This window comes from Globicephala melas, chromosome 13 (genome assembly GCF_963455315.2).
Source record: "Globicephala melas chromosome 13, mGloMel1.2, whole genome shotgun sequence".
Lineage (NCBI taxonomy): Eukaryota > Metazoa > Chordata > Mammalia > Artiodactyla > Delphinidae > Globicephala > Globicephala melas.
Genome location: NC_083326.1, coordinates 57,576,205 through 57,593,840, shown reverse-complemented (window position 1 = coordinate 57,593,840; position 17,636 = coordinate 57,576,205). Strand labels below are relative to the sequence as shown.

The following is a 17,636-nucleotide window of genomic DNA, read 5'->3' as shown; positions in this document are numbered from 1 at the left end:
CCGAAGTTTCTCTGACGTTAGTAGGGCCCTTCCTCTGCTGTGTTCTCAGAGCCTTCTGTCCTGCACATCCCCCTGGGTCACCCCCTCTTCTAGGAGCCTCATCTCTGTCTTCCGGTTCTTGTCCCTCAGCTGATGGATTGAAATGCCCTCTGCTGCCTGCAGTCCTTAAGAATGAGAAGAGCTCCTTTTTCGTGATGTGACTGGTGCCCCTCCAGCTCTCCTGTGACCTGTCTCTTCTCGTCTGCAAGCCTCTCAGAGTGTGGCACACTTGCTGCTTCCCTGAGACTTTCTTTTCAGGGTTTGGCCTCGTGCAGTCTGACCTCCGAGCACATTCTTCCACCGAAGCCTCTGTCCCTGAGGTCACGGTGACACCCTGGCTGCCTGGCCGCAGCTGCTTCTCCCAGGTTGGTCTCACTGGACCTTGTTCCGCATCGGACGGTGCTGGTCCTTCAGCCCTTGGGACCCTCTGCCGCCCTGACTTCCGGGTCTTGTGTGTGTCCCCATCCTCCTCCCCACCTCTTCACTCACCCCGATGTGGATGCACACGTTCTGACCTTGGTTCTTCTTTCTCCACGTTTCTCAGTTGTTGCCTCTTGCTGAAAAATTTGGGATCTCCTTTTGTTGGATATATATGCTTAGATTCTTCCAGATACCTAAAACTCAACATCTCTGACAATAACCCGTCCTCCTTGCAGCCTCCTGCGTTGCTCCCTCGATTTGCTGATCCCCCACTGGGTTCCCCCGATGGGTCCTCCTCCCTGGACCACCTCGCCCTGCCCCACTCCGCCCCTGACAGTTAGTTGTTGGCCGAGGTCCTTCGGTTTTAGCTCTGCGTCACCCCTTGGCTCCCCGCCTTTCTCTAGGGAACACCCTCGTTACCTCTGCCTGGACTGTTGTCATCGTTCCGCCTTCAGTCTTTGTCTCTGGCATTTGTTTCCTTCTTACTCAGCACTGGTGCTAGAGCAAGTTCTTCCTTCCGACTTGGAAGAACTTGCCCGATTCCACGGTTACTTCCTCCCCGTGCAGCGACCCTGCCTTCTGCTCCGTGTGTCCCACAGGCTCCGTGGTGACGCCCAGACGGGCGTTGTCAGGGGCTCTTCCCTCTGCAGCCTGTCCCTTTGCTCCTGCTGCCGCTGCCTGGACCGCCTGCTGACTTTCTGGTTGTCTGGGAGAGCAGCAGTCTCCAGGAAGCGTCCTCTGGTCAGAATTAATCCTTCTTTATTTTGTTCCCAGATGCCTTGTCTGGGTTTCTTAACTGGTGCGCGTTAACACCTGCGTCTGCCTATTTATTCACAGGAACGTTGAGTCCCCCCGTATGCCGGGTGAGGGTGACACTTGTCTGTCTGCACGTGTGTCTCCCCCACTAGAGTAGGTGTCACGTGAGCACGAGTCAAGTCCCCGAGCATTTCCTGGCGTGTCCTGGCTCTCAGCACCCGCTACACGCAGGGAAATGAGCAACAACTGGTTTTGAATTCAGTACTGGAATGAGACGCAGCCTACATTTGCGAATGAAAAACGTTCTCAGCAGAGCAGGCAGAAGTCCTTGCTACGGAGACACGCAGAGTTATTACCATGTGAGAGGTTGGGAAGTGCAGTTATATTCATGGAGCTTCCGTTTTGGGGTTATTTCCCAGCAGTGACAAGTTGTTAGAACGTTGGGAAAATTGTATCATTTCCAGTTGGTACCACAAAGGGAGGCATCATTTATATCTGTGTGTAATAAAATGGGTTGGTTGCTACCGACAACCAACAACAAAAAAAATGTTTTTCTCACATTTTCTAAGATGCTGCCGATGGAGCCGGATGCAACATAACTTTTGAAATAAAGTTGAAACGTTGGTGTCAAAGACTGTGATTATGGTTAATGGAATTGGGGAGGTGTCTCTCAGGGACATGAGTTATAGGATTTACGTGGTTCGGTCCTTAAGAATGACAGTTTATTCATTCTTCACCCACGGCCATTTTTAATTTTAGTTTAGAAAATCACTAATAAATATTGTGCAGTTTCCTAGAACTAAGTGTTCTTAGTGTCAGGTGAGGCTTCATCTGTCCGTCTCTGCTCTCCAAGGGAGATGAATGTGATGCCAGGTGGCCAGAGCGTGGGACAGGCAGCGTACCTGTACTCACGGGGTGTCTCATGATGGGGCTCCTAGAAAGATACTTTTGTAGGTAAAAATGGGGTCATACTAGAGAGAATATTCTTATAGCCCCCCTATTGATGAAACATTTTAATTTAATTTTAAAATTTTTATTTATTTATTTTTGGAAACAGTTTTTATCTATTTTTGATTCTATAATATATGGTTAAATTTTAATGTCTGTTTGGTCCCCAAAGAAAATTTGATATATAATTTTGTCTGTTGACAGATCATGCCTTTTTTTGGCAATGAATTTAAAATCAGCATGCATCACTTTTTAAATGAGGAAGAGGATGTTTAAAATCATCAATATAATTAAATATGATAAAATTACCTTCAATTAACAATATACTGTTATAATATTTTTTGGTTTTTTATTGAAGTATAGCTGACTTACAGTGATTCAGGTGCACAGCAAAGTAATTCAGTTATATGTGTGTGTGTGTATATATATATATATATAATATATATGTATATATAATATATATATTCTTTTTCAGATTTTTTTCCATTATAGGGTATTACAAGATAGAAAGAAATTTAAGGTTTGAAAAAAATCACAGAGCTAGATGACAGCTAGGGCTTCTTTCCATTTTTAAACAGCATGCTGTGCTTTTTATGTTATGGAATTTTATAAGAGGAGTTGAGAACAAAAAACACTAGCATGCACATATGGAGGACTGTTCATATAAAGAGCTGAAATAAAGGAGTAGAGGTGGTTTTCTATCCATTTAAATAAACGAAATTATTCCAAACTCCAGATCTGAAATGATAAAGCAGGACACAATTGTGGTTTACCGGATTAACAGGTATCTGGTCTGGGATGTATCCTGCTCAGTGTGCCAACCCCTTTTCCAAGGGCGATGTTGCTGCCTGGTCCTCTTAGACATGGTGAGCCCTTTGTAAAGGGGGTGCTTCTAAGAGCTAACCCTATGCATCCCAGTGTCTGCTATCTGTGAGGACGTGGCCTGGATCAAGTGCACCTGTACTTTCATAGGGTGTAACACACATGCACATGCCACCAGCCTCCAGCCCATCCAAGCACTGACCCTGCTTTCTTTCAGCATTTTGAATAAACTGTCCCATTCTCTCCTGGCCCGAAAGGCTTCTGTTGAGAAATTCGCTCATAGTGTTATGGGGTTTCCCTTGTATGTGACGTCTCTCTTTCTCTTGCTACTCTTAAAATTCTTTCTTTGTCTTTGACTTTTGACTATTTAATTATAATGTGTCTCTGTGTAATCCTATTTGGATTCAACCTGTTTGGGGCCCTTTTGGGCCTCGTGGATGTGAAATGTCCATTTCTCTAAGTTTTCCACCATTATTGCTTCAGATACACTTTCCGTCCCTTTCTCTTTCTCTTTCTCTTCTCCTTCTGGAATTTCCATAATGCGAATATTGTTTCTTTTCACCGAGTCCCATAATTCCACCCCCCACCCCCACCCCCGCTTTCTTCTCTCTTATCCTCCTTTTTTCCTGTTGCTCCTCTGACTGGGGAATTTCCAGTGTCCTATCCTCCAGGTTGCTGAGCCTTTCTTCTGCATGGTCCAGTCTACTCTTGAAGCTCTCTGTTGAACTTTTCAGTGTGGTTAGTGTATTTTTGAGCTCCAGGGCTGTTTTGTTGTTGTGGTGGTTGTTTTGATGGTGGCTGTCTCCTTGTTGAGCTTCTTGTTTTGTTCATGCATTATTTTTCTAGTTTCATTTAGTTGTCTGTGTTTTCTTGTAGTTAATTAAGCTTCCTCTGGAGGACTATTCTGAATTCTTTGTCTGACAGTTCATAATTCACTCTTTTTTAGGGTCAGGCATTGGAGCTTTATTGGTTTCCTTTGCTGGTGTCATAGTTACCTGGCTTTTCATGACCCTTGCTTCCTCACGTTGGAATCTGTGCGTCTGAGTAGTGGGGCTCGTCTTCCAGGCTGTGCAGTTTGCTTTGGCAGAGACGGTTCCTCACCAGTCAGCTCGGCTTGGGTTTCTGGGCGTGTCTGCTGGTAAAGCCCTTGGGCAGGTGGGCCAGCTGTTAGGGTTTATTTGGGGTGAGGCATCTGTTTGAGCTCAGAGGACAGGGATGGGGGCTGTGCCCCGGCCCAGAACAGGTAGACAGGACGGCTGGCTGGGCTCCTCCCCAGGTGGGGCTGGAGGGTGGGCTCTGCAGTCGCCTGGGCTCTCTGGTCAGGCTCATTGGACGGCCAGGACTGGGCACGTATTCAGTAGTGGACGGGGTGTGAGTTAGCTTCCCTCCCTGGCAGGGCAGCAGGCTGCGACCTAGGGCCTGCACAGTTCATTGTTGGGGGCCTGAGTGTGCACTGAGGGTGAGGCCACTGGCTCTGCTCTGCAGACACAGGAGGCCCCAGGCTGTGCTCCCTTTTCAGGCACCCATGTGCAGAGGGCTGTAGAGTGGGCTTCACAGTGTCCCCTGTGGTCTGGGTGGATTCCTGGGGGACAGGCTGTACTCAGTGGTGAGCAGGGCTGTGAGGTAGGTCCCCTGCCCAGGTGCAGTGGGTGAAGCAGCTTGAAAGCCAGTAAGGCTCTTTGTTTGTCATCTTACCTCAAGCTGACCCGCACCCCAGTTCCCTGGCTGAACGGGGCCACAGGCTTTGCTCAAGTGCCGCCAGGCACACATCTTCCAGGACTGTCCCAGCGCTTCTGGCCGATGGGTCTGGAAGGCTCTCTCTACGTGGGCTGGGACGCAACACCTGGCGTGGGCTTGGACAGAGCAGGCTCAGGGCCAACAGAACTCCTCCCTGAGGGTCCGTAGGTATGCAGGTATGCACCCCATCGAGCTCCCTCATCAGACTGAGCCCTGAGTTGGTTCTGCAGGTGAGCAGAGCTGCAGGTTGGGGTCCCCACCTGGGTGATGCAGGTGTGAATTCCATCCTGAGATCCCTGTGCGGATGTCATGAGCCCCTCCCCCCCCCCATCACAGTCAGTCCCCAGCGTTGTGCCCTCCAGATTCCACTGCAGTCCCCGTGGGGCGACGTCAGAATAGGGGCTCCCACATAGTGACCCAGGATTCTGGGGGTGAGGGCCGGTTGTCCCCGGGGTCCTCATTTCCCACTGGATGAGCCTGAGGCTTGGGGAGGCCTGGGGGAGGGGCAGTGTGGTCAGCGTCACCTGCAGCCCCTACTCTCCCCTCCCACTGTGTCCTTCTGGGCATCCGTCTGGGTCTCTGTGGTGCAGGCGCGGCTTCAACCACACCCCCGGGTCTGGGTTCTCTCAGTGTGTCTTGGTCTTGAATAGTTGTTTGTGGTTCTTGTGAGGAATGACCTTCTTCTATGTTGGGGACGACATGGTGATGTCACCCCTCACACACAAGTTTTTCAGGAACACAGCTGTTGTAGAAAACGAGACATTTATATTTGCTTTGGAGCCAACGCTGCTGTAATGTTTTTGGTAACGCTTATAATTGTGATGTTGTAAAACGCTTATGTGAAAATAGGGATGTTGAGTAATCTTACCAGAGAATATTCAGGGTTTATCAAATTCCTTTCTGTGTTTAGCAGAATAAAATATCTCATGTCGTGTAGAAATGGCAGCAAATCTTCTAGTGCTGTGATGGCTAACAGACTGCGAGCTCCTTGGTGGGAATCACACAGAGATGTCGCACTGTTTCCAAAGCAAGGAAATCCATTGATAACAATTCTCTCAGCCTTATTTGATGGTTAAAGTGCTTTTTAAAATTCTTTTACTTTAATAAGTGTATTTCTTAGCAAGAACAGGTCAGTGTCTTGTGATTGATAAACAGTAGTTATTAATGTGCATGCTCTGTGGGTCTGTTTTAAACTGTAATTTGATATGATTTTTTCCTTATAACCTGAGCTTAAATTACTTTTTTTTGTCAATTGTATATATGAATATTAAAGGGAAAAATTATACACATTATTTATTTCTTTTTCATTTACTAGACCAGGGACTGGGTCATATTCTTATTCCAGCGGTCAGCATGCTTCTTGGCATGTGAAGAGGAGCTCAGAACATATTTTTTAAGTGATTAGAAGTCCATATTACTTCTTCCTGCACAGCTGGTGGAGTTTCGTGTTTGTTATTCCATCAGGTTGCTTTACCGTCTTGAGAGGTTCCGAATGTTTGACTTGGAGGTGTGCCTAACTACCTGTCACCGCCAACATGCTTGTAGTTCTGACCTTTCACCATCTGGACCTTACTCGGGAACACTTCACAAGATAAATGTTAAAATTAATGTTCACAGAGCCCTTTTGACCAGAATTCTCCAGGAGCGTGTGTGTATGAGTGTGTGTGTGCAAGTGTGCGTGTGTGTGTGGTTGGTTATAATAATGCTTGTCGAGAATTTTAAAACTGCAGGAAGTAACAAGGAAAGAATATTTACATTAATCCCACCACCCGCGTATAATCACCGTTAGTATTTTGCTGTTTCTTTCCAATTTCTTTTCTGTGCGTGTGTGTTTGAATATGTAGACACACATATAGGCCTGTTGCCTTGCATGAAGAAGGGGCTTTATAAGTATGTGAAAAACGAATGTTTTAATATATATAATAATTTGTATTTTAAAAATTAAGATCATAAAATATATACTGTTTTGTGTCCTTACTTTGATAATAAATTCTCAAGATATCCCAGAAAATTCCCAAGATATTTTATAAAAAGTATAGTTTTTGACTTCATAATCATATATGTATATATGTGTATATGTAAATATCATTTATTTAACTTTTCTCCCATGTTAATATTACTTTGCATTTTTGCTGTAATAATTGTGTGATGTCCATTTTCACCATCAGCTTTTATCAGGACCACTTCCTTAGCATATTAACCCTAGAGAAAGAGTTACTGGAACATAGAATATAAACTTAAAATAATTATTAATCTTTTTTGCCAGATTTTTATTATTTAAAATGATATTTTTATTGAATTACAAAGGATAGTTATTCATCTAGAAAAGCAGAAAACTGAAGTACAAAGAAAAATGGGAAGAAATTATTTATAATCCCGGCACCTAAAGATGACTTCAATTATGATTTTGATTTACATGATTTTAGTGTTTTTTGTTTCCATTATATACTTTACCAAAAAGGATCATTTTGTTTCCTAAACTTTTTTCCCCACTTAGTGTATCATTAACAGAGCCTTTCTCTGCCATTCAGCAGTCTTCTGCAATGTATTTTCTGAGCTGTTATTAAAACGACACATCTGTACAGTGCATTTAATCAGCCCTCTCTTCAGTTTGTTTCCACTATTTCACTATTATGAAGGGTTCTAGAATAAACTCTTCGGCACATCACTGTAACTGCATTAAGACAAATTCCTAGGAGAATGGCTGGTTCAAAGTATGCAAATAATTTTTAAGGCTTTTGACAGTTTGCACGTTGCCTTTCGACAGGTTGTACCAATTGGCATTCCTACAAAGAGGAGGTAGGAAAGTGAAAGGAGATTACAAAAAAAAAAAATTCAGGTCCTTCGCCTTAAAAGTAACCAAATCACCTTCTAGAGAACCTATGCCTGTTCTCCCTTCTTTGAGCGGGGGCTGGGGGCACACGTCCTGCGTGTCATCAGTGGTTGGTGATGGGGTGTGTTCATAAGTCTGTTCTAACCCAGGAAAGCTGGGGATGTGAGGTGACGTGATTGTACCAGATGCTCACAGAGCGCCAGCGATAAGGCTCCTTGCTGTTAGTTGCTTGGTCTTCTGATCATCGGTTTAAGTAATTAGCCTCCTTCTTGGATTTATCTTCAGCTGCATAATTTTTCAGTCACTAATTGTCTCAAGAACAGCCCTTGTGTTTTCTCTTCCAGCCCCTGCGGTGGCCACGCGTGAGGCCTGGTCTTGGGAGCAGTACTTGAAGGAACAGGAGGCCGTGGCAGCGCCCGTTGAGCTGTTTTCCAAGGTGAACAAATCCCTGAAGGTCTTACAGTTTTGCAGAGAATCCACATTTAGAAATGAAATCGTTTGCCTAGACAGCATACCGACTTATCTGGCTTGTAGGCTTTGCTGGGGATTGACATAACAAAGCTAATCCAAGCCTTAGTGACTCCGTGTGTGCTCTGGGGCCGGCCCGCCTGGGTTGAAACCTAGCGCTGCCACCTCGGGCAGGCCATCCAGTCTCTCTGTGCCTCGGGGTCCTCGTTCGTAAAGCAGGGGAATCACCACAACTGCCTCCTTGGGTCGCTGTACGTGTGAAGGACGTCGGATATAACAGGCACGTGGTAGACACCAAGCGTGAGTCCTTCTTCTTCTTCGCCGATGTTACCTGCATCTGTCCACCCAAGGATCAGTGCCAGGCATCTGTTTTGATGTGCTGCATGAAGTGGTGGGTCAGGCAGCATGTTGGAGGGGACAGTGAACCCCCTAAAGCAGGTTGTCCCTGACTGTAGGGACGCCCGGAGCAGCCCCGGTAGACTTGCTCCACCCAATGACTCCTGGCACCAGGGGCTTGCAGCTCTGGGGTTCATCTTGGTACCCAAGGTACCAAACCTTCCAATGCCCTTTCTCTTCTTCTCGGGCTGTGTTTTCATTATTTCAGGGGCGATCTGAATTTTAAAAAATCGTATCAGATTTGCATCATTATATTGCATCTTAACCAGCAGAGAGAAGCTAAAACTTTTTATTTGCTTCACTTGTCATGACATCCGTTGAGTTACTTGTAGTACGTTTTATTATGTGAGAAGGCTAGCAGTTTTAATCTAGGACATGGCAGTGGAACCGGGGAGAAGAGGTGTAGCCGGCACGGAATGAAAGCAGAGCCAAGTGTTGGCACCTCACAATTTAAGACACACTGAATCTCGACTTGTGGGTTCTCCACCCAGTCCTCATACCAGGTGCTTCCAGAGAGCTTTGGGAAACACGGACGTACATGTTCCTGAGACCTGCTGAACTAGAACCTCAGGGTGTGGCCGGGGAGGCCATGGGTTGGAAGCCTCCTCGGGGCTCCTGTGCGCGGGTAGAGGTCCCCTGGGGGAGAAGGCTTAAGGTCTGTGCAGGTTCTGCTGAGGACTTGGGTCCTGCTGCCCCCACTGCCGTCATGTGACAAGACTTAGGGCGTTCGTTCCACTAAGCGTGTAAGTTCCCGAGGTGACAGGATGCACAGTGCCTGTTCTCAGTGTGCTCTTGTCACCAGCTGTGTTGAGTGGCTTCCGGAAACCTCTCCTTAGTTCTGAGTGTAGATGCTCTTTACAGAGGGTTGGCTTTGACCGGGGTGACCCAGTGTAACTTGTAGTCGCCCTTTCCAGCTCGCCCTGTGCCGTCTCATGCCCTTCCTGCAGTGGTTACTCCAGGTCAGAGGGTAGAGGGCTCAGGCCAGGAGCCAGCGAAGGCCTGTGCATTTCTGTGACCTCCAAGGGCAGATGTAGCCTAGCTGGGGTCCAGGATGCGAGGGCACAGGCCAGGCTGTGACCCGATGGCTGTGCTTGGTGAGATGACCGTCCAGGATCTCAAGGCAGCCAGAAGCCATGAAGGCGGAGATTGACCAAGAAGGGCACAGTGTCCTAGGAATCAGACCTGCGTGTGTCCTCGGACCAGGACCCCAGGACAGGGATCCTCTCTTACCTCCACCAGGACCCTCTGGGACTGTGTCCGATGTTTGGATGTTGGGGGTGAAGTGTGTGTGGTTCCCAGGGCAGGGCGAGTTCTGGCCGATGGCAGCAAAGTGCTGGATCCCCGTCCAGCTCCCACCTTCTCCCCTCATCTCAGCCAGTGTGTGTTCACTTTATTTCTCAGACTTTCTTCTTTCAGATCCTTTAACGTCCATCAACTCACGCAGAATGGAGTTTCTCCCCAGATTCCCCTTGGGTCCTAGTGCTGACTGAGGCACCTCCAGGGCAGGTGTGGGATTTCTGTCCTGAAGTAGATCCTGAGGCTGCGTTGGGGACCGTGTAGTGATGGGCTGTGGGCCACATAGCCTCCCCCTTGACCTTCTGAGACCCAGAAGGTCAGGGGAGGGGAGCAGGAAACAGGGCACACCATCTGCATGGTTCCTTGGCTAAAACTATGACGTCCTCAAGCTTCTGCACTCTAACCTCTGTCAGCTCTGGATGTGACAGTGAGGCAGGAGCACAGCAGGCAGCAGCCGCATCTGATGTGGTGGCCGCCTTTCCCTTCACTCGGAGCTTCACAGTCAAGCCACTCACGTGTGGCTTGACGGTGAAACTCAGGCTCCTTGTGTGCAAAGCACCACGTAAGACCTGGACAGAAACACTAGTGTGCTTGTGACACGGACTCTTAAAGTTTGGCCATCCAGTTGGGCTGTAAGATATGCCCAGAAAATGTGATAACAGCACGAGGGAGAATTGTTGATTGTCCTTGGAGTATGCAAGTAATGAGCTTACTAGGTGTTCTGTGCTGAGCTGGGGCTTCGTCCCACCTGCGTGTGAAGGGGAAGTCACCACCTGTTACATCTGGTTTGTCCTGAGGATGGAAGATGTTGCCCTAACTGAGCATCTGTACATATATATATATATATATATATGCTCTGTATATGCTATATATACACAATACATATATTATGTGTGTGTGTGTGTGTGTATATATATATATGTAAGATGAAGTAAGCATGGTTTATGATCGAAAATAGGTTTCAATAGAATAAAAAAGGCAGATGGTACACGCGAGCCTTCCAAGCAGGAGGATCAGACTGAACTCAGTTTTGTGTTGGTATTGTGCTCTTGACTATTCATGTTCATTTTCATTGTGTAAATATTATAACCATGGTGTTCAGGTCAGCCAGCTGAGATGGAACTCTTCAGCTTTTAATAGTGAAATGTTGAAAATAAAACTTAGAATAGTTTGCATATCCTGAATGGAAAACTACTCAAAAGAGTATTGCTTTACTTTTAATATATAGTTTCCATTCCAATATTCAAGTTTTACAAAACATACCAATGACACACACAGAAACACACACTGTCAATTCTGTCATGCAGATCAGATACGGATTCTACCAAGAAAATGTGTGGGTATTTTTAAAGAAGAGTCCACTTATTTCATTTGCACGTGGGTTTTTTTGCATCTTGTAGGTCTATTTTAAATATCTTTTTGTACAAGACAAAGTTTTTCACTTTTTATAATTTATTTTACCATCTGGAGTAATGAGTATACAAGGATGTAAACACCTTCTGTTGACGCAGAAAATTTTAAAACATTTTCTCTTCATTACTGGTGGAATGTGCCAATCTCAATTTGATTTAAACTTTAAAAGATTGTTTTGAGGTTGGTTTTAAGAACTTTTCTCTGTCCTCTCTCCCTGACAGTCATCTCCTCATCAGACGTGTCTCCCTAAAGCCTTCTTCCTTCCTGTCGATCGTCACAGGTCCACACCTGTCGGCCTGGAGTCGAGGCCGCGGGGTCTGGCCCGTCACACGGGGCTTCTCCGGGCCTGTGGGGCTGGTCCCCACGCGGGCTCCGCTTGACTCTTCCATCTTTATCCGAGTTTGCAGGCCTTTTATGTCTCTTGTTCTTTGAACCTCATGGGTCCGTGCTCCCCTCAGACCCCCCTCTTTCATGAAGCTGCCCTGGTCCGCCCACCCTGCCCTGTCTGCTCGGACCTGCCAGGTGCCCCCATCTGCACATCTGAAGGGCGGGGGACGGGACAGGAGTAGCATGAAGATGGGACCCAGATCTCCACCTGGGGTCAGATCACTGTCGCGCTCCAGCTGAGGGAGCACAGCCGCCCTAGCTCTGAACTGCCCTCTGGGGACAGGGCGCCCCCCCAAGCCCCACATCCCTGCTGTCCTCGGCCATCCTCCCGGGACGCTCTGCTTCTTATCCCCAGGCAGGTATTCCTGTCTCCAGCCGGCATGGGGTTGCCAGGTAGATTAGGCCCCTGAAAAGCAGGGAGACTTGCACATTTAAAAAATAGTTTGGTATTTCAGAACAAAATGAAAGTAATCGTGAGAAAGTTAAAAGTCTCTGGGATGTCTTCTTGTATCTTTTATAGGTTAGTAATATAGTTCTAATTTGAATTCCACGTGGCTAGATGTTGTATTAATTTCCTTTTGCTGCTGTAACAAATTACCACAGTGGCTTGAAACAACACAAATTTATTACCTTAAAATTCAGAACGTCCCAAGTCTAAACTGGGGCCAGCAGGGCTGCATTCGTTCTGCAGGCTGTGGGGAGGATCTATTTCCTTGCCTATTCTAGCTTCTGGGGGGCCACCTGCATCCGTTGGCTTGTGGACCCACGTCACTCCAGCCCGTTTCCATCCTCACGTCTCCTTCCCTGGTCCTTCTGCCTCCCTCTTATAAGGACCCTTGTGATGGCATTGGGCCACCTGGACACTGCAGGACCTTCTCGCCATCTTCAGATTCTTCACTTAATCACGACCACAAAACCCCTTTTGCCGTGTGAGGTACCAGCATCGCAGGTTCCAGGATTAGGACCTGCACGTCTTGGGGGGCCACTGTCCTGCCGACCACAGGTGCCACCATCTCCTTTCCATTGCTGGTGCTTCTCTGTCCTGGCCCCTGGCCTGAGTGACTTCTTATGAGTCTGTTCCCTTGCCTTATCCTCCCGTGATTCCGCTCTCCCCACCTGGGGTGAAACAAGCGTTGCAGCGTCCTCAGTGGCTCCAGCCCAGATGCACACCCGCTCCCCCGTGGCCTCTGCTTCCCAAGAGCCTTGCGTGCTGTGGCCGGGCCTGGCCGCCCTCCAGGGCCTCAGTCGGTTGCCCCCTGTCTCCTAGGAGGGCGGCTCTCTGAGGCATCTTCCCTCACTCCCGGCAGGAGGTGGTCACCCCTGGGATGGATATGGTGAGACCCTCTTCGCTTCCTGTCACCAGCCTTCACTCCCTGCACCGCCCTTCCTCCTTCCCCTGTTGCCCTGGACGAAGTTCCCTCCTCCATCTGGCATCCCTTTATCTGTGCGCGGAGCCCTCCCAGTCCTGCTTCCCGGGAGATCACGGATCCGCTGCATCGGTCCTCACCCTCACACGGGTCCTCACCCCCCAGGTTACAAACACTCCTGTCGATTCCAGCTTGAAGACGAACACTGCCCCGGGCTCTGCATTCTCCTCTCCATTTTATCTCCCGAGTCTGGTGTAACTTCTTAAAATTTCAGGCTGCGTTTTCTCTTTCCTTGGTTCTTCTAACCTTTTCCTCCTCTAGCCTCTGCATCCTGACCTTTCCTGCCATCGCTGCCTGACGCTCCCCCTCAGAAGTGACCCCCAGGATTTCAGATCCGCCACGTGCTCAGCTTCATCTTACACCTCCCCACCCCAGCACCCTGTCCATGCTCAGCCCCTCGTGGTGCTCAGTCCGGCCCCCGCCTCGCAGGCCCTTCCTTCTCCTGTGACGTAGTCTGAGGCCGTTCTCTGTGGCTCCCCGGGCATCTCCTCATCTCCTGAACCCCGTTCCTCCAGACGCACCGGGTTCCTGGTCTTGGGGCTCTTCCCCTCCGTCTCTCTGCCTGCACCCCCTGCCCCTGCGAAGGCACACAGCTCTCCTGCCTGCGGCGCAGTTTGCATCCCCGGCCCCTTGTCCTGGGAGAGGTTGGCGGGGGTCCTTCCTCTCTGTGCCCCGTGTGTGTTCGGTGGCCTAGTCAGCTCACCTTCACCTCCTAATTCTTCAGTACCTTCTCTGTGCACCTACCACTCCTGCCTTAATTTAGGAATAAGCCCTGCTCTTTTTCCCCACGCACATTGTAGCTAAAGTTTCTTAAATGCTCTCAATCCAGGCTGGCCCCGCCGTGAACCTTTCCTGCAGGTGGTTGCCAGAATCATCTTTGTAAAGTGCGGTTCTGTTTATCATTTGTGCACTGGGTGTGTTTGACCACGTTAGTTGTCATTCTCTGGGATGACAGGTAGGTGTATTTTGCTCCTTAGTGGAATTGTAATCTCCTGGAAGGCTGACTGGGTTTCCTTCTTAATTCCTCTCTGCGTGTTGGTTCCCTGGGACAGGAACACTTTTGAGTGCCTTTTATTTACTCGGGGCTTTTCATAGGCTGCCTCTTCAAGTCCTTCCAGCCTCTTCCCCCCTCACTGTATAGAGAAGGGGCCTGTAATGCATTCTTCTGACTCTTAGTTGATTTAGCTGAAAAAGGCAGCCGGCATCACCCCCTCTCCGGGACCGCTGAAGACTCACATACGATGTACATAACATGTTCAGCGTGATGCCGTGTCTGACGTGTAGTTCACTTTACTAAATGCCAGCAGCTCTTCAAACCACTCTTCTCTTGGGTCCCAGTCCTGTGCTTCTCGGAACCATCCCTTGTCTGGAATGCCAGCTCGGCCTGCTCCCCGGCCCTGCTCCCCAGCCCTGCTCCCCAGGCCCTGCTCCCCGGGCCCTGCTCCCCGGGCCCTGCTCCCTGGCCCTGCTCCCCGGCCCTGCTCCCCAGGCCCTGCTCCCCAGGCCCTGCTCCCCGGGCCCTGCTCCCTGGGCCCTGCTCCCCGGCCCTGCTCTCCGGCCCTGCTCCCCAGGCCCTGCTCCCTGGCCCTGCTCCCCGGCCCTGCTCCCCAGGCCCTGCTCCTCGGCCCTGCTCCCCAGGCCCTGCTCCCCGGCCCTGCTCCCCAGCCCTGCTCCCCAGGACCTGCTCCCCGGCCCTGCTCCCCGGCCCTGCTCCCCAGGCCCTGCTCCCTGGCCCTGCTCCCCGGGCCCTGCTCTCTAGGCTCTTCTCCCCGGGCCTGCTCTCCGGGCATACTCCCGGCAGGACTTGCCTGGATGGACATGGAGACGCCCTTGGCTGCCCTCTGTTGGCACCTGGCCTGCCAGCCGAGGTGTCATCATCTCCATGGCCCAACCCGCACACCTTGGGGTGTGTGGCCAGGCTACAGCCCACCCACCGTTGGAGCTTCATCTGAAATCCTAACGTTGGCAGGTACTGGCCTTCCAGCCTCTCCCTGTTACCCTCACACTTGAAGACATACTGACTTCCTTCATGAGGAAGAGCAGAGGTATTTTCCCCAGGTGACCTCCTTCGTCTCCTCAGCGAGGCAGAGTTACTGTCCAGAATTCCAGACTCAGGGTGCCTGCCTGTCCTCCTGTGGCTCCCTCAGTGCCACCTGCACCCCTGATGCTCCACGCTCCGGGCTCTACACTGCCCCCCACCCCTCCGGCTGTCCGTGACCATCTGTTAGATGATTTCAGAAAGAAATGCTTTGTGTCCTGATAAGCAAACTCCAGCCAGCTGTAGGATGATGGGCGGAGGGTAGCCGGTGAGAAAAGACTCCTTCCTAACTTATCTCCTGCCGGTCCCGAATACAAGCACCTTGTGCAGACTCATTCCCACTGTGTGCCCTTCCTTACTTCAAGTCCTCGCGGGAGCAGTGAGTTTAACTCACCCTCTCCCTAAATTTAACTTTTTCACCCAGACCTGAGGTATATTTAAACCTCTAATTTTTCTAAATATGCCAGTACGTTAAATAGAATCTGAAAAATGTGTGTGTGTGTGTTTTGTTTTCAATAAAGCCTGGATTTGTGTGTAGTTCCGCAGTGCAGAAAGATGCTGCCGTGAACATTCACATTTGGTGTAACCCCGTGTGGAACTATTTGAGAAAGCTAGACCCTTTCCAACCAAAACAGTTCAGTCAGATGTCAGGTTTTCTGTGCTTTGAACATGTTTCCAAAGTACTTGATAATCACTGAGCTCCCCTTCAGAGTTTTAATGTAGATCCGTCTTAGCTAACACTTTAAATATTAGTCACGAGCCACGTGATGACCATGCATGGCTTTATAAGCTGTAATGAAATTCCTCATTATACTGTGAACTTGGGTATGCTGAGGATCACATGACAGCCTCAGTTCATATGCTTTTTTAAAAATTTGCCTCAGGTGTGCTTGTCTATCTACCTGTTTGTTTTTGTCGTCTATATGTATTGTGTTGTCCCCCAGTTTTAAGATAACTTCGTTGGTGTTTAACAATTCTCCCCCAGAATAACCAAACATGTTTTGAAAACAGTTATACTCAGATGTTTGGTTGGGGTTTAAAACACAAGGCACGTATCAAGGGCAGGGAAAGAAGTGTGTTTGCAGACCAGAATGTGGCCTTACACCATGCAGTCATTTAAGCTGATTGCTTGCTGGGACTCTGAAGAACAGAGCGAATTCCCTTTCATGTTCGTTTCTCATATTCTCCAAAGCTCTCAGTTATGGAGCAAAACTGAAGCTGCATCCTGATCTCGGGTGTCAGAGCCTTTTCCTTCTCTTGGAATCCACTCCTCTGAAACGGTGGGACTCAAAGGTCCCGGGCTGTGAAGCAGTTCAGCAGATCTGAAGCGGGGGAGCCAGACAGATCAGGCGCTTTTTGTTCTTGGGAGGGGCCTGAAGCCCCCGTCAGGGCAGCTTATCTGCATTTCCAGCTGGGAGCCCAATGTCATGTTCAGAGGAAGGGAAATTAAAAGAAGAAAGTAGTGGCGTTTAGAGTCAAGGGTAGAACGTTTCACGGCTCTTTTCCTGCAGTTAAAGGAAATTTATATTAGAAGTATCCTCATCTCTTTTCTCTGGGAGAGTTTAGTTATTCAGGAAAAAAAATACATGGGTTTATTGTTTTAGACCCTAGGTTCAGAGGATTTGTGAAATCCACTCAGTGACGGCCAATGACTTATCAGATAACTTCAAGAGTTATTTTTAAAAGTTCTCTCTGAGCAGTTATTTATTTTATACTGTGTGGACTCTTTTTCTTTGTTCATAAAGATCTTTGTTAGACTGAAGCTGCTTAAGTTCAGCAGTATTTCACCCACTCTGATCTGTGCTTTCTTTCTGTTTCTTGGACTATAATTCAGTCAGTGGTTAGGTTAGGGTCGCTGGAGACACACACACACACGTACACACACACGCACGCGCACGCACACACACCAAACTTCTTATTATCAATAGGTCAGTGGGTTCCAGGGAAATGAGAATTTCTGCATCTGAGATTACGGTAGGATAGATTCACAAAGAAACAGTAGGAATTCCATTGACTAACTTATTAAAGTGCACTTTTGTTGTGCCCTGCATTCTGTGTTCTCTGTTTGTAGGGTCCTCCTGGTATAATCTTGATAGCAGTTTGGGATTCAGAATTAACCTACGAAAAATGTTCAAAATAACGAGGACGTAGTCTCTAAAATGAGAGTTTAAAACTACGCAATCAGCCATACTTCACTGCCGTCTTAACTGAAGCTTTGCAGCCAGTTATGTTTAATTAGATAGGCGATGATTTTTCTCCATTAGCCTAACAAATAGGTGGCAAAAATAGGCATCACTTTGAAGAAGCAGAATCTGAAGCAGGTCTTGCTGCCTCACGTGTGTTTCCATGATGAGCTTCTGTGTTCTGCTTATTGAAGTTTCCTAAATCGGTTATTTAGTCCGTGGCTTGATTTTTTTTTTGCGGTACGCGGACCTCTCACTGTTGTGGCCTCTCCCGTCGCGGAGCACAGGCTCCGGACGCGCAGGCCCAGCGGCCATGGCTCACGGGCCCAGCCGCTCCACAGCATGTGGGATCTTCCTGGACCAGGGCACGAACCCGCGTCCCCTGCATCGGCAGGCGGACTCTCAACCACTGCGCCACCAGGGAAGTCCCCATGGCTTGATTAATGGCAGGTTCCTATAAAGGACAGCCATGC

The 17,636-nt window shown here is 48.7% G+C and overlaps 1 protein-coding gene across 1 annotated transcript in view; it reads left to right on the top strand.

Moving 5' to 3' along the window:
- Positions 1-17,636, top strand: part of L3MBTL4 (L3MBTL histone methyl-lysine binding protein 4) — a 304,117-nt gene that overhangs the window by 33,146 nt on the left and 253,335 nt on the right. Inside the window, exon 4 of the mRNA XM_030836653.2 lies at positions 7,900-7,991. Coding sequence (XP_030692513.2) covers positions 7,900-7,991 — 92 coding nt within the window. The remainder of the gene's footprint in view (positions 1-7,899; positions 7,992-17,636) is intronic.